Consider the following 17736-nt stretch of genomic DNA (forward strand, 5'->3'; position numbering starts at 1 on the left):
GGGCTGAAGGTCACCCGTCCCATCACGGCTCAGTGGACGACCGGGGTTAAACCACCGACCTCAGTAGATCGCCGTAGGGACGGCAATTTACGAGCTCATTAAATATCTCATCTCACCCGACTCAAATTTTATCCGATCGAAAGCAAGATAAATTCCTCCAATCTAAATATATAAAAAATATAAAAATATATTTATTATAATTTTATAGAGTTAATCTATTTTATTTAACTCTATCCGTCCCGTTCTATCTCATCTCGAGATAAATATAGACCAAATATGAGTAATGATGTATCTAATCCATATGAGATCTTTTTCCATATTGAATGCTAATAATATTCATTGGGTAATCACATCTACAATCAATTTTTGGCGTATCATACATGTAAAAAGTACTATAAATAATACTAATTGTTAATATAAATTATATTTTTATAGGCAATAATAATTAAGATTATTTTAAAATTTTCATCATCCATCTACAATAGAGTACCCAGTTCCTATGTTTTATATGATGGACACAAAATTATTACTGCACGTTATAGTAAAATATAAAAACTAAGACTTCATAAGATATTTGAAATATATTAGAATGTATAAGTATATTTTTATTTTTCCTAATTTATATAGTAACCTAGGAATGGTTCTATAGCTGAACAAATCATGGGCCTTATTATAATTTTTTGTTTCGATGCTTTATATAGTAACCCCAAAATGCTTCATGGACCCACATACTTCAATACAAAAACTAGACCTTCATATAATATTTGAAATATTTAGGGATCCATGAGTTATTTTTAATTTCCCACATTTCATATGGGACTCCATGACAGTTCTTTAGTCATAACATGCAAATACAAATTTTAGGTCTTATTATAACTTTTATCTCTGGTGTTTTATATAATGATATGGGATTGTTTTCTAGATCACTATATACAAATACAAAATCAAAGTCTTTGTATAATATTTAAAATATATTATGTTATATGTGTAAATCTTCATTTTTTATATTTTATAGCAACTATTTTAAGTATATCTTGCAATGTTTCGAAGATTTTTTTTTTTATCGTCACAGTGGATCCAGCATGTTCTATTACACTCTTTTTTTTTTTTTTTTTACTACATCAGCTGCTCACGTTAACTTAACGTGAACACTATCATAAAAGTTTGGAGAGAAAACACATTTCAGTGATGAGAAAATAGATACTGGCGAGTCCTCAGAATATTACCGAAATGATGAGCTATAAAAAAGGTGACCCAGTTCACACCCTATTAGTCTCTTAATAGACGTGTATAACTTAGAATACAACATACTTTTATGATAATCTCCGGATATCGACTAGAAATGGATGATTTATCTTTCTTATTTTCTATTGTAGGATCCGCTTAATAAAACAAAAAATACACTCTTTACTTCTACGGCAAGTGCTAGTTGTCTGAAAAATCAAAGAAATCAAATATGAATCAATGAACTCGTGGGAGAACGATATGGCTATTATGCAAGATTAATTTATCAAGATAACAAGGCGAAATGTTGACCAGCTGGAAAAAAAAGGAGTGGTCTCCGGGTTAGGGATGCTAACATCTCACATCCCCAAACCCCGTTTTTAGTATTTTATTTAATAATTTATTTTTTTTTTAAAAAAATACCCCGTGGATCGCCACACCCCGTTTTCACGCCTCCACGTGCCCACGGAAATAATCACCTCTTCTACCTCCCTCTCTCTTTCTCGATCTGCAACTCCTCCCTCCATCGCATTGCTGTATATATCATTAGATCAGCATCGGATCTGCGACCCCTTCCTTCTTAAATCCCTAAATCTGGCCTCTCCGCCCCCCGAATTAGGGTTCCTCTGAAGCCTCTCCTGCTCCGAGATTCCGCCGGGATGGAAGCGCCGCCTTCCCAACCGGGAAGAGCCCCCCTCCGCACCGCCGCCGACGGCCTACCCCGCTCCCGCGATCCGATCAACCTCGGCCGCTCCAGCTCCGCCTCCAGCCGATCCGACTTCGACTCCCCCTCCGCCTCCGCCGCTGCTGTCAGCCAGAGCCTCTCCTCCATCCTCAACAACCCCCACGCCGGCCGCTCCGATGCGTACTGGTCCCTCTGGTGGCCTTCCGCCTCCGCCGCTACTGCCGACCTTCCTCCGCCGCTCGTCCCCTCGATTCCCCTACCCGAGGTCATCCGCGCCGACTTCCAGCCCTACTTATCCGCGATCTTCGAGTCCTACTCCCGCTTCGAGGATGTCCGGAATCACAGCTCCAAGGAGACCGCCGCGGCCGTCGGGGATGGGGAAATCCGCGGCCAGGGGGAGGCACTGGTGGCGTGCCTCCGGGAGGTGCCGTCCCTGTTCTTCAAGGAAGACTTTGCTTTGGAGGAGGGGACGACATTCCAGGCCGCGTGCCCCTTCTCGCCGTCGGCCCAGGAGAATACTGCGCTCCAGGAGAGGCTGACGCAGTACCTGGATGTGGTAGAGATGCACCTGGTGAGGGAGATCTCGCTGAGGTCGGACTCGTTCTTTGAGGCTCAGGGGCAGCTGCAGGGCCTGAACGGGGAGATTGTGGAGGCCTGTGTGCGAATTCGGGAGCTGAAGGAGGCGATCAGGATTTTGATTGGTGATCTTGTGGGAACCGCGAGACAGGTGCAGGAGCTTAATGCTACGCGGGGGAACCTCGTTGCTTTGCAGCAGAAGCTCAGTGTTATATTATATGTCAGCCAGGCGCTCTCAGCATTGAAACTGGTTCGCATTTTGTCTTTATATTTTTTTTTTTGTTTTTGGATCTGACTGCAGCATGTTGTTAATGAGCTAGATATTTATCATTACAAACTGCTTAATCTATTTCAATAAATTTCGCAAGATATTAAAAAACAAGTAAGAGAAATGAGTGCCGCTGCTGCTCCTCCTGTCCCATCCGTCACCTATACCACTTGTAGAGTGCATGTTCTCTGTAGCAGATTGAATTGAAGAAATGGAGATGTTCAAAAAGCGAAATATGTGGGTTCTTTGTGAGGCCCTCATGAGCATTTCAAATTTTATATAACTGAAGTAAATATCTCCACAGATTACAGTAGGCATGATGACAAAATCCCTAATTCTTGTTTTCTAGTAGATTAGCTTATCCTAGCCCGGCTGTATATGCCGGCCGCTTGGACCATATGTTGAGTGGTCACGGGGCTGCATACACATATCAAAATTAGTGATTTTGAAGCACGTTTGTTTATCATATTTAAATTGACAGTGTTGCCTTCATGCGATGAAAATGAAGAGGCCTCAGTCAAGTCAAGATTGATGGATAAGAGATAACCCAAGGTGATTTGTTTCAATAATTAGGATTTATTATTAAAATAGAAATGAGAGATTATTGAAGACATATAAGGTAATAAGAAGTCGAAAGATGATGTGGTGAGGTGCTTGATTGATGCATTCCTTGGTTATGTGAGGAAAAAATTATAAACTGGGAGCAGGTATGTTGTAGACGCAAATGTTGGGCAGTTAAGAGCATCTGAAAAATATATTAAAATGTAATATAAATGGAAATGTTGAGATAGGTGTACGATGTTAGTAAGATATGAGTTCCTCTAGTTAAAAGGCAAAGTGATGGATAATCAATTTTTAGATGGCATAAGCATGTCTAGTAAAACCTAAAGAGGTTCTCCTATAGAGATACTATTATTACTGAAAGATTTAAAAAGAGGAGGGCAAGACCTACGTTAACGCTGATGGAAGTTGTGAGAAAGGAGATTGATAATCTTGCAACAAAATCAAAGGTAGCCTAAATAAGAATAATTGGCTATTGGTTATTCATAAAGCCTACTACAAATAGTTGGGACAAGGCTCGATGGTCATGGCATCAATATATACCAAAGATGTGGAGTCGAGAGACTTAGAGACAAACTGGATATCTTTTATATGCTTGAAAAACCAAGTTTAATTGATCCTTTTCACTGGTGCTTTAGAATAGTCAGGGTATTGGTTTTATAGTGTATGTTGTTCTTAAGATAAATGGTATTTGACCATTGATCTCATGACTTAAATTAGTGTGGTTGGAAAATAGGCTTTTTTTTTCTGCCTTTTTTGTTTTTGTTTTTTTTTTTTTTGGGGGGGGGGGGTGAGGGACATAATACTTGGGGGGTAGCTTATGCCCTAGAAGTAACACTAAAGCTTGGTAATACTTGATAGTTGCAAAGCTTAAAACTAAACAAGGATGAGGAATTGATGCTAATTGAGGAACTTCTTTGTCTAGTTCTCTAAAATAGTGTCAAAAGGCAGCTTCATCTGGGAAGTTGTCGGGCACATCATATCAGTAAAATATCCAACTTTAGTTTCTTTTGCTGAAGGGTCATTTAAAATAATGTTGAATAGACCTTTAAATCTTTCAAGAGATTCAGAAGCTGTAGTTGGCACAGATATGAGTGGAGGTGATCAAATTGTTGGATATTAAACCAAAATTATTAAAGTATATTTTAGAGCATTTATAACATGAATGTGTAGTGGAGCCAAAAATGATTACAAATTTACAATGTTCATTAAAAATGCCTTATAAAGTTTATAGGTAGTGTGTCTTAGACATCATATCAGTAAAATATCCAACTGTAGTTCTTTTTGCTGAAGGATCATTGAAAATAATGTTAAATAAACTTATAAGTCTTACAAGAGATTCAGAAGGTGTAGTTGGCAGCGATAAGAGTGGAGGTGATCAAATTGTTGGATATTAAACCAAAATTGTTAAAGTACATTTTAGAGCATTTATAACATCAATGTGTAAGTAGAACAGAAAATGATTAGAATGTTCATTAAAAATGGCTTATAAAGTTTGTAGGTAGTGGGTCTTAGAGTTCTATGTATCTAATACTTGGGCCTTCTATGTGGTGGTAATAGATTTATCTAAGGGGTCTGCAATCTTGAGATGACTGTATAGAAAATACAGGATAAGTTTCAGGCCCTAAAAGGAAATACAAGAAGAGAGAAACAAGTAGTACAATCATCATCGTGGACTTATTTACACATATGGGGCAGTTTCAAGCCTCTCCTAGTTAAACTTAGTCCAAGACTTCATATAGAAAACAATTAGAGTACTTTGGAGCCACAAGGAGAAGACTATCAAGATTCCTTTAGAAAATAAATTCTAATGACTAACTCTCGTTCAATTAGTATGTATGGTAATGGTAAAAATGACCTAACTCCTAGGATCAATCTAACTAAAATTGAAATTCATAAAAGATAAATGAAGAAAATCGAAACCTAATCTGATTACAGGATGCATCTATATTGGCTGCTTTGCGTTGTTTAATATCTATTAACCTTTCATAATTTTCCAAATAATCATTTGCATGTATAGACATTGCTAGTTTCAAAAGCAAGGAGTGAAGCATCAAGTGTCATGCCTGAGGCTGTTTAAGGGCTGTCATATCATGCACATTTTGCTGATTCTTGTCCTGCATTTTGCTGATACTTGGCACATTTTGGAACTGAAGCATGACAATGCAAGAAGACTGCAAATGATATGCAGAGATGCACTGAAGATATGCTACATGGGCCAATTTTTATTGTGTTTGCACTGGTGTTGACATATAAAGGCAAAACTATAGTCCATCACTATTTTATAGTAGTTTTGGGTCATGGATATTGGTATTGATTGCTGAACCTGTGGTATTTTGTCATATAAATAGATGTTGAATTAGTATTACTAACATAAATAACATGAATAAGTTTACAATTCTTGATAAAAATGTAAATGAGGATGCCTGCTTATGTTAACACATCAACAAAACAATTATTATCATATAGATGTGAAATTTGTACAATGGTAGTAATATGTGAAACTTATGTACCATGGAATACTAAGACTTCTTACTTTTGTTTTGATGCAAAGTGATGGTGTTTTATCATTATCATGATCAATCTTAAGCTTATACACTGCTGATTACTATGATTTACAAACTCTATTTTGATATAAAGTGATGTCGTTTTATCATTATAGTTATCAGTCTGTAGATTGGCCCTTTATATTCTTAAAAGATAGGGAGAGAAAGGGAATGAACGTTTAAGTGTTTTAGACCACTTATTGGTAGATTGTTTAGGATGGTAGTCTATTGATTTCATGGGAGAAGTAGGGTACAAGCTTGTACGGCATGTTTTATCCATATTCATATGTATTGGAACAATGCACATTGACACGAGTTGATTAGCATTTATGTGGGCCGGCATATGAAATAGAGGCAAGGTTCGCAGAACCGATTGTACCGGCGTACCGGTGAGCACCGGCACCGGTACGGTTCCGGTTCGGTACCGGCTCCAAGCCGGTACCGAACCGTCCGCGCGCGCGGAAATTAAAAAAAAACAACAAAACGCGTCCGCGCGCGTCTGGGACGCGCGCGGACGCTTCAAATGCCACAGAGTGGCATTTAATGCCACTCTGTGGCATTTAATGCCCCCACGCGGGCTGCCAGCCCGCGTGGGCACGGTGCCCCGCGCGGGGAACCGCGCTCGGGCGCGATTCCCTGCTGGGAATCGCGCACGGGTGCGTTTCCTACGTGGGGAAACGCGCGCGGGCGCGCGCTCCGCTCGCGCGCGTTTCCCAATTAAAAAAAAACGCGTCCGCGCGCGTCCGCGGACGCGTCAAATGCCACAGAGTGGCATTTAATGCCACTCTGTGGCATTTAATGCCCCCACGCGGGCTGCCAGCCCGCGTGGGCACGGTGCCCCGCAGGGAATCGCGCGCGGGCGCGATTCCTACGCGGGGAATCGCGCGCGGGCGCGCGTTCTCCGCTCGCGCGTCCGCGCGCGTTTTTCAAAAAAAAAAAAAACAAATGCCACAGAGTGGCTTTAAATGCCACTCTGTGGCATTAAGAGGCCCACGCGGGCTCCAGCCGCGTGGGCGCTCTTCCCCGCGCGTGGGGCGCGCTGCCCCGCGCGCGGGCGCTCTTCCCCGCGCACCCCCGCGCGGGGAAAGTGTGGCTTGGACCGGTGCGAACCGGGCCGGTTCGCACCGGTACCGGCTTGTACCGGGCCGGTTCGCACCGGTCCAGGTACAGAACCAATCGATTCCGACCCAGTTTGGGTCGGAACCGTTTTATACCCCGGTACCGGACCGGTGCCAGTCGGCACCGGTCCGGTACGGGCTGAACCGACCGGTACAGGTCGGTTCAGCAGACCTTGAATAGAGGTGTGCACCATTGTACCATTTCAATAACCTATTAACACAATGTGTATTGTAGGTTTGGTTTGGTAAGGAAGGGCACTTAAATCCTTGTTAGGAAGCAATGAAATTGATATTTAAAGCCTTCATTGAATTTGATACAATAAGGTATACAAACCATGACAACCATATTGTTATTCAACAACAAAACATTCTTCTTTTAAACATTGATTCTTTTTTGTAACTTTTGTTTTTACTAGTTGATACTCTTATTTTGGAAGGGGATAATTTGTTTGCAATTCATTTGGTGTCCTTGAGGAATCTTAGTGACCAGCACAATACTTTTACCTGCTGGGATAGCAGTAAATCCCGTATCCTACTGTCACATCACTTGAAATTTACGTCGGGTCAAAGAGAGCGGTGGGAATGGTGAGAGCAAAAATACACCGAGGCTTGAGTTCGATGGGCCTAAATGTGAAGGCACGGAGGAACAGGTGTTGAGATTGGGTGGAGGTCTTATGCAATGAGTGGATGTGAATGTGCGAAGAGGTGGCTAAAATGAAATTTCTTGGGGAGTTTATTTCTATCACTTGTATAACTTGTTGTCATCAAATATTCATATTTGGCAGATGGGATGAAGGTCCTAGTGTTGCAAAGATTGATCGAAATAAATTTTTGATATAATTATGAAAGATAAAAGAGGTGAAAGTTGCCAAGTAGTGAAATAAGTACGAGAAATGGTAGGAAAAATGAGAGCAGGAAACTATTGACAAAAAAATGTACAATTTGGAAATGAGAAATGTTTATATAAAATTATTAGAATTATTCATATATAAGACAAAAAATATTTTTGAGAAAAATAGATACTAAAAAAATATCTAACAAAGTATAAGAAAACATTAAAACCCATGTTCATTATCTTAGTATTCTTTTTTTTTTAATAGATTGATGGGGTGAATTTTTTTCTTTTTTCGTTGGCCTAGCACATACCTTTTTTTTTAGGTGTTGGGTCCATGTTAGGGCTTCACATATATTTGTCAGAGTAGATTGTTTTTAAGTAAAAACAATTTTAGATTTATAAAACCTCTAAATAAAGAAGGAATATGGAAAGAAAACTCATATAAAGAGAATATGTAAACTGAGTATTTTTTTTCTTTTTTTAAATTTCCTGCAGGTGGTCGGCTTAAGGCATGCGGGGAAGAGAGAAAAAAGAGAGCTTGGTATTTTTTTTCTTTCTTATCTAAGTGGGATACCATATTGGTTATTTTGAGAATGCGAATTCCGTGTTACTCAAAATGTGCTTCCCACTCATTTCTTAGTTAGGTTTACTGGGAAATCCGTCATCAAGTAGGAGACATGTTTCCCCTCATCTATGGTGGAAAATGTGGTTTCCACATCTTAGATGCAAATTATAACTGTAATTATGCTAGGAAGATGTGGTTTTGTGCGCTCTTAGATGTCAGGGGATAAATCCTGGGACGATCTTTATCATGAGAACGATATGTAGGGGTGTTACAGTAGAAAACAAGAATGTCAAGGGAGTTCCAACTATCGCACATATGAGAACATTTCTATAGGTAGGAAGTTTAAAAGATTGCTATTTGATTACATTGAGGGAGCAAGCATAGAGGTACGGTAAAGTATAAAGCATCACAAAATTTAACAGCACTAACAGAAGGCGCGTGATATAGGAGATTAATGGTTATTAATTTGAATCAGATATTATATTGGACATGTCCCTTGTTTATTATCAGAGACATGTTAAATAATTTGGTACTTTTTTTTGACATACTTCATCTTGTGATGGTTTGTATGCCTCTTGATTTGAACCATGAAACTTTATTATTTTTATGAAAGAGGCAAACAATCCTTTTCAATGATGGTGCACATCAAGCTTGGGTAGACCTATCGGCATCACATCTTTTGCTCTTCATGTTGGTTAAAATAGGGTGCTTGTTAACATTGAATATTTATTGTAATCTTTTCCTATTATAATAACTAATCCTGCAAGTTTAGTTATTGCTTGGCAATTTGAACTCTATTTGTTTTTGGTTTATTATACTTACTACCTTTATAATAATTCTTAGTAACTTTGACAGTCTGAGCTAATGCAGTTGACCTCATGCAGCTTGTTGCAGCTGCAGATTGTGCTGGTGCTCTAGATGTCACAGATGACTTGCAGCATTTGCTGGTACTTTTCTGCCTGATTAGATATATGTTCTTTATTGGTCAGGAATATCCTTGTTTTGTGTTGCTTAGGTTATACCACATGGTCATACCTACTCTCATATGATGTGATCATATCTACGGTCTCTTAACTAGTAAATATAGGTATATAAAAAGAAAATGAATTATAATGTGGAAAGATGGTAAATCAGAGTGTTCGCTACCCAATCTGCACTTCCATTCATCGCAGTTAGTGGACGATATGCATTTTTGAGTTTGATATCAACTTGATGAAAATCTTTATCCAAATAAAATGCTCATGGTAGGGGCCAGTTCATTCACTGGAACATAGTTATTAATTTTTAGTTTACTCGTAAGGAGTTTGTGCAAATGCCTCTAGCTATTTTGAGTAATGCTTGTTATATTGAAATATTGACTTCCAGTATTCTTTAACTTTTTCTTTGAATTTTCTGATCAACAATAAGTTTTTGGTTGTATAATAATTTTTTTTCTTTTGCAGAATTTATATTGGTTTGAATTTTGTGAAATTTGATCCTGTACTACTCATGCTTTCCTTTTTATATAAATAGGACACTGATGAGCTAGCCGGTCTTCATTGTTTTCGTCATCTACGCGACCAACTAGCAACATCCTTAGATTCAATAAACAGGTACAGCTTTTTCAGTGGCTTGTTAATTATATGCTTTTGTCCTTGAGGTCAATGTTCGTTCTCATGATTGCTCATATCTCTTGATGAGAACTAGCACTCGATGTTAGTGGGTAGTTTTGTGTATTTTTCTTGAAGGACAAACTCATGTTGACTGTTGTCTTATTTAGAATTGTGGTTGTCTAACTCATTTGGTGTTGTTATTCTGGTTCTTTTCTCATTGTATAACGCAAGATATTCCGAATCGGTACCGGTAAGCGTACCGATGGCCTACCGGACCGATTCATCGTTCTCGGTACCGTTTCGGTACCGGGGCCCGTACCGAGAGCCGGAGCTAGAGAAGACGACGTGAAAGAAAGAGCGAGGGGGGAGGGAGGAAGAAGGAGAGGCCTCCTCTGTTAGCAGAGGCCGCGGCAGGGGGGGCGACGGAGGTTGAGGCTGCGGCCGCGTTCCGAAACAGGAGACACAATCACAGAAAAAAATTTGGGATTTTTTAAGTGAAGTCGGTGACTCGCTTGCTAGCTTCACTTAAAAATTTTCAAATTAAAATGGGCTCCGCCGCCCCTTGGAGGCCCTCCGATGGCGGCGGCGGAGGCCTCTCCTTCTACCTTCCTCCCCCGCTCGTTCTCTCCTTTTCTTCTTTTTCGGTTCCGGCTGGGTTATGTCGGTGCAGGCTATGTACCGTTTTCTACAGTTGAACTGCACCAGTCAAGGCCCGGACCGATATGGTATGTGCTGAACCGGCTAGTACGGGCCGATTCAGCATACCATACAATAACGGCAATTGTTAACTTGATACTGTCAAGATTAGCTTCATGTTAACTAACAAGACATGATATACATACGTGCTTATCTAAAAACATGAAGAGACAGACAGAAAGCTGTTACAATCTTACTGGTATAATATGAGCTAAAATTTTGATTGTACTTATCATGAAGAATGACTAGCAATATCTGAAATGCCTAAAAATAGTTGTTATATTATCTTAGAGGTTTCTTATCTATGTGACAGAGATTTTACCAGTTGATAAATAGTGCAGTAGTGATCATACCATAGGGATCCTTGTAATGCTTATGTTGATGAAGATAAAGTTTACATGCTTAACAAATTATGTTATGGTCTAACTTAAACTAAATCTAATAACTCCAAGGGTTTAAATACCAATATCGAGCCCTATATCAGTTTTGTTTTAGAATGGTATGGTATCTTCATGGCTGGGATGAACCAAGATAGTCAATATCACCAAGAATAAAAACCAATCAGAACATAATTGGCATGGTTAGTGCGGGTTGACAGTACGTAATTGGTACAGATCGGTATATAATGCTTTTCTTTTGAACCTTCGTCCCACACCCTTATTGGTATCATTTTTCTATCAAAACGGTATGGTGTGGATGGTACCACCCTTTTGAACATCGCTGTATTACATTAACATGATGAACTTTTACGTATTTAAGGTTTTAACTGTAGAAGATCACATTTCAACCAAGGATTGTTGTGCCGGTAATGGGGCTCGGATCGGTTGCTCAGCGGCATGGTTTGGTGCGCTCCCGTGCCAAGCCCGTACCGACACAATTGAGAGGGTAGAGGAGAGGGAGAATGGGAGAGAGGAAAAGAGTGAAAAAGAGGGGGGAGGGAAGGAGAGGGAGGAAGGGAGGGAGAGAGAGAAGGAGAAGACCGGCGGGGGCCGGCAGAGTGCATCCTGTCACGACAGAGAGGGTGGGGGAGAGGGAGAATGGGAGACGAAGAGAGAGGGGGGAGGGAGGAAGGGAGGGAGAAAGGAGGGTGGCGGACATTCGGTGGAGGCCGGTGGAGGGCCGGGGATCCGCATTAAGGGGTGAAGGAGGGGCTCTACCTCCAGTTTTTCTATTTTGTTCGAAACAGGGGTCCTAGAGGGGGTCTTTTTTTATTTTTGAAGTTTTTTAGTGAAGTCGGCAAGGGTTTTGCGAACTTCACTTAAAAACTTCAAAAATAAAAGGGGTCTCGGAGGGGTTCTCCCCTCTATGCGGCTTTGCAGCCCTCCACCACCCTCCCTCCCTCTTCCTTCCTCTCCCTCTTCCTTGCTCCCCCTCTCTCTTTTCCAACCTTTCCTTCTCTCCCCCTCCATCGTCGGTTTCTTGTTTTGCTTGTTAGAACCATCCCGGTTCGCTGCCGGTATGGCTTGGTACAGCCTGAACCGGGCAGTTCGGGACAATTCCACCATCCTTGAATTCAACCAACAAAAATCCGATGAGGTTCAACCATGCTAGCCATTACAAAGTATTTGATGGGCATGGGTCAAAATGCTTTAATGTAATTATAAAATAATGGTTTTCTATTGGAAAAATTTCTTAATCCTGAGGATTCTCTTTTTTTCCAAATAAATGAAAATAATGATGCTTGGTGTTTATTGTTCAATGTTACTTTAGTTATGTTTTTTATGTATTATTATTAGTAAAGTTCAACAAATTTTAACCTTTTTTTTTTGAAAAAATGACATATCTAGGGCATGTGCAAGCACACAAATAAAAGCTATTTTTTAAAACATTTAATATAAATTTTTTTTTATAAGAAGGATAAGTCTAACAAATTATCTACGTAAATACTATTAGTTTATGGGCATGGATATCATCCTTAAACATGGCATTTTCTATAGCCATAACAACAGCTGTCTAGTCTTCTCCCAACTATGGCTTTATTTATCCTCTTTTGCATCAAAGTTGGATCCAATGTTTTAAATACTGATATTGAACTGTCCCATTTTTCCTTCAGAACCGTATGGTACCAACTGTACGTACCGAAAGTGAATTTGAAAATATAGAAAAATGAAATACCACTGGTAGTCTGGTACTAACATGTATGGTAGGTGCATCTCTGGCGCGCATCAGTATGCCCCAGTATGCACCAATACAGATTGTTTTGGTGTTTCGACACTTGTACTAGCGCCAATTTTGCATTGGAATGTCCTGGTACCAATGGTATTGTCTCGTTACCTTATTGTTCCAGTGGTTTTTAAATCCATGTTTAGATACATTTCATAGTTATTCACGTATTTTTACGAGAAATCGATACCAGACTTCAACCATCCACCTTTCTCATCTAGCTTTGGGACTATTCATGGCAGTATTATAGCATTTTCCAATAGCTGGAATGAGTTGAAGGACATTTTATGCATTGTTTGTTTTATTGAGTTTAAATAACATAGTTTTCATCTACAATTACTGATTTTTCTTTTTCCTGATTATTCCATCATTAAGTCATTTATTCATTGAAGTGGACATGTATATGCGATTTTACCTGTGTCACATATTTTGAATTATAATTTTATAAGCATAAAAAATTCAAAAACCAGTTGGTACTTGCAAAGTAGTAGTTTTGTCCAACATTACAGTTATTTTCCATGGAATTGACTAGTGTATGATGATGCGTTAACTGATTTAAAGTCAGCATTATGTGTGAGCGTGTGGCATGTGAAGTTTAGGTAAACCCCAGTAACTGTATGCATCACCTAGTGTTAAAAGTTACTGTTTCTTTTGAAAACTTGATGTATTATTATCACCCAATGTTGTCTTTATTACTCTTTGAGTAATCTAATTTCTCCTTCAGCTGCAAACAAAAATAATAAGCAAAAAAAAAAGAATAGTCTGGTACTTTGCAAGATCCATCAATCAACAAAAAAAATATAGGAGTTAAGGTATTGCTGATAGCCTTCACAATTCATCTTTGCCTTCAGAATCTGGCTTCAATGAACCTATTGGAACTGAATTTTCTCGCTAAAGACTCGTTTGGTTCACAAGAATTTTACCTCATGAGAATGTGTTTTCTAGAAAGCTGATTCCTGGATATATTATACCTTGAAAAGTGGTTTTGATATGTTTGGTTGACCATGGGAAAATGGCATAGGAAGCACACTTTCTGGAATGACTTATGTTTGGTTGAGCATCTACTTTTCTGAAAAAGCAGTATAAAATACCTTTGCTCCCCCAAAAAAAAGAGAGACTTGTCGGAAATCGCCGGTTGGGTTGGTCCGACCAAGAAAGACATGGGATGCACTTTTGCCCTTAATAGATTGATTACAAAGAGAAAAAAAGGACAAAAGCCACTAGGATTTTAGGCATTTTTGGGAAAAAAGAATTTTACCTTGATTCCTAGCTCATGGGAAAGTGGGTTTTCCATGTCCCATGTGGGTCTTTATTTCCTATGGGAGGAGGAAAACTTTTTTTTATGGGAAGGCAACTTTTCCATCTCTCTCCTTTGAAACCTCTAACCAAACATAAGCCATTTTGTCATTTTTCTGTTGACCACACTTTCCACACTTCTCTTCCTGCAAACCAAATGAGTCTTAAGTTTTTACTCTACATATTGTGGGGGACTATGAATTGTATCTAATGCCAAAGCATATTGCATCAATGTATAGGATAGTTCATATTATTTTAATGGGAATGCCTCTTACATTAGCTGCTTATTTTTGGTTATCTAAATCCATATAGGGTTGGTGAATGGTTAATACTTCTCGTTCAACATCTTGAACATGTCAGAGATCTTGGTTTACCCAAAAAAAGAAGAATAAGAAAGTCATGATGTAGCTATACAAAGGAGATGTTAAGATGCCCTTAAATTTTCTAGATTCTAGATTTATCAACAACATTCTTGAAATTATTGATAATAGGTAGGAGCAATGTTTGCTATACTACCCGACTTGCCTGTTTCGGGGCTTATCGACCCATACTGGGTTGGAACCGATATGAAAATACTATTTGGTTTGGTATAAGCCCTGTATAGACCCAATTTGACTTGAATCGAGCGGAACCGTACAATATTTGCATGGTACCGCCCCTAAACCGGGGTGCGTATTGTACTTTATCGACCCATATCATGAGGTTTTAGGTGGTACTATGATAAAAAGTGAGAAAAAGGGGTCACAAGCTGTCTTGGTAAAGGGTGCGTACTGTATCATACTGACTGTATCATCCCAAACTATTAATGTATCATTGCAGTATCCGACACTGAGATAAAATTTTTAAATACTTTTAGAATTAACTATTTGAGCCAAGGTCCGCCGAAATGATAGCGGTCAGCGAATGGTACGGTAGGGCGTCAGTAAGGTATGCCCTTTTTTGTGGAGTATTTCAAGTTGATTTAATTGGTAATCACTTTTTTTGAATTTTTTCAATAGTTTTAAGTCTATTTCTTTTTTTGATATTTCTATGATTCCAATTTAATCTAAATGATGCATCTTATTGTTTTAAAATGATATAAAGCATAAAATGATTAGTGAGATGTTGCATGATATATGGAGCAACATGAAATATCCTCAAATCAAGTATTGGTGAAAATGATAAAATAATACAGTGAATTATATACATTTAAAGATTATCAACATATATAAAATAATACAATGCATGCTCCTGCTCATTCTCCTGCATCGATCCTAGCCTCATCGGCTACAAATCTGGTTGGTCGTGGAGGCGATCCTCGCTCATCAAGATTTGGCTTGTGTTGCTGGTCCACAGGCCATCCGATCATAGGATCATCCTCATTATCAATGTAAGCACTATAGATTAGATCGGTTTTTTTTAATTTTTATTTTTTAAAATATATTTTTAATATATTTTAGATTTGGATTTTTTGCATGAATACCCTCCTAAATATCGAATTTTGCATGAATATCCTTCCAAAATTGATATTTGCATGTATACCCTCGTAAAATACTTGTTTTGCTATTCTACCCCTTTTTTATCCTTGTTTTTGTATATGTACCCACACCATCTAACGTCGTTAACAAATTAACAGTTTCAAATTAACATGACTAAAATATCCTTAATGGGTAGATGGGCAAAAAGAAACATTTATAAGGCGATTGTGATGAAGGACAAAAAGTAATTTCAAAATTCTATTTTATATCTAAATGAAATAAATATGGTTTTTATTCACGATGTTAGAAGAATCGTTATATTAGGGGCATTTGTGCAAAAACAGGGTTCTATGAGGGTACAGAAATAAATAAATTTAAGAGGGTATTCACACAAATTTGAATTTTTAGAAAGATATTCATGTAGAAAACTCTTTTAATTTTTAAAAATTATATATAATCCAAAATTAAAAATATTTATTTTATTGTGTAGATCGTCCGTAGATTTACAACATGAAATCAAGTCCAAATCGAAAATTTTGGCATAATCTTTGCTTATTTTGTAATTTTTGAGCTATTTTTTTAGGCCTCCCAAAAAATAAGAAAATGAGATAGAAAAGAGGAAGCACACCTTATTTAGGCTTGGGTGTTTCTTCTAAAGTGCTGAATTGGTATAATTTTTGACTCGGTGGGAAGGAGAAAGGCAGAAAGTTCTCTGCCACTTACCAATATTATTGGAAAGGCCTTCTTGGGCCCCTTCCCAACAACGTTTTAACACCAGACAAAGGGAAAGAGAGGGGCCTGGTTCAGAACCGGGTCGACTCGGTGTGAACTAGTTGGTTCGCATCGAGTTCGAATGGAACCATCCGATTGTGAACGGTTCCAACCGGTTTACATCGTAAGGTCTAGTTTGGACCTTTTTTCGGCCGGTCTCGTTCGATTCGGACCTTTTCCGACCGATTCGGAGCCAGAACCGAATCCAAAGGCCGAGCCGACTCGGTTTTCCACTGGGTCGGCTTGGTACGGGCTGAACAAAGTGGTTTGGCCCTGTTCGACATCCGTTGATTTGAGCCAAGGTTCACCATCTTGGTACCGGACCCCGTACTGGTACCACATTAGTATAGTATTGGTACGGTACAGTACGAAATTTTTTTTAGCGTACCGAGTGTCAGTACGCCATTTGTACTAAGTACCGATACTAAACTGGTATGGTACAGTACGCCCTGTACCATCCGATTCGGGCTTGTATGGCATATTTTGATTCGAGCTATGCTTGTGGTCTACAATTTTACACATTTATGTCTTTGTTCATCATGTTTAGTTTTCACAGATTAGCAAGGGATAGCTTTTGTTGTGCACTTACTTAAACATGTCAGCTCTGCCTGTTGTTGTTGTTTGAAATTTATCAATCGTATGATGTCAGACTTGTTGTTTAACTTGATAATCTTCATTCTTGTAGCATTCTTTCAGCAGAATTCTTGCATGCAGCCATAAATGATGCCAAAATTAATGATAAGGTGATTTTGTCAAAGTTGAAAACAAAGGCTGCTAGTCTCACCAATGGGATGGAGGATGAAGTATGTTCATTCTTATATCGTGAACATTTAGTTTTGTTCTTTGAACTAGTAGTTATCCAGTTATAGTAGTTTTCTTTTGCTAAACTACAGGAGCTCTTATACTTCTCTCAATATGTGTTGTCATCATGGAGGCCATGACATTTGTGTATTGAAATTTATATACTTTGTTCAAAACTGAAGAGAATACAAGACATGCATTAACCCTTATTGACTAAGATTATTTTCAATTTTTCTATCTGTTGTAACAGAAACCTAGCACTGAATAATTTCCTAATTTGGAAACTACTGTTAGTTGTAATGCAACGGAGATGTATGATACAGAACAATGATTAGTTTTACTTATAATGTAACGGAGCTGTATGATATGGAACAATGATTTGTTTTTGGTATGCTTGTAATAGTTTTTCTTCTAATGGTTTAAAAGAAAAGCATGAATCTGGTTTTTTCTAGATGTGGTCGGCATGCTGACTATTCTTTTGCAGTTTTGCTTATAATGGTTATAACCATGGAATGCCGTACCGGCCCGTACCGGCCGGTACGGGCCGGTACGTACCGGTCCGGTCCTAGACCGGTACCGGAA

General features: G+C 38.8%; 1 protein-coding gene across 6 annotated transcripts in view; it reads left to right on the forward strand.

The window, feature by feature from the left end:
- The first annotated feature begins 1682 nt into the window (after positions 1-1682).
- LOC103723112 (vacuolar protein sorting-associated protein 54, chloroplastic) overlaps positions 1683-17736 on the forward strand; it is a 43287-nt gene continuing 27233 nt past the window's right edge. For all 6 annotated transcript variants that reach the window (XM_039126762.1, XM_039126764.1, XM_039126765.1 and 3 more), the window contains exons 1-4: positions 1683-2735; positions 9263-9325; positions 9891-9970; positions 17039-17156. In XM_039126762.1, the coding sequence (XP_038982690.1) occupies positions 1884-2735; positions 9263-9325; positions 9891-9970; positions 17039-17156 (1113 nt within the window). In that variant the 5' untranslated portion in view covers positions 1683-1883. The remainder of the gene's footprint in view (positions 2736-9262; positions 9326-9890; positions 9971-17038; positions 17157-17736) is intronic.

This window comes from Phoenix dactylifera, chromosome 5 (assembly GCF_009389715.1).
Source record: "Phoenix dactylifera cultivar Barhee BC4 chromosome 5, palm_55x_up_171113_PBpolish2nd_filt_p, whole genome shotgun sequence".
NCBI classification, from domain to species: Eukaryota; Viridiplantae; Streptophyta; class Magnoliopsida; order Arecales; family Arecaceae; genus Phoenix; species Phoenix dactylifera.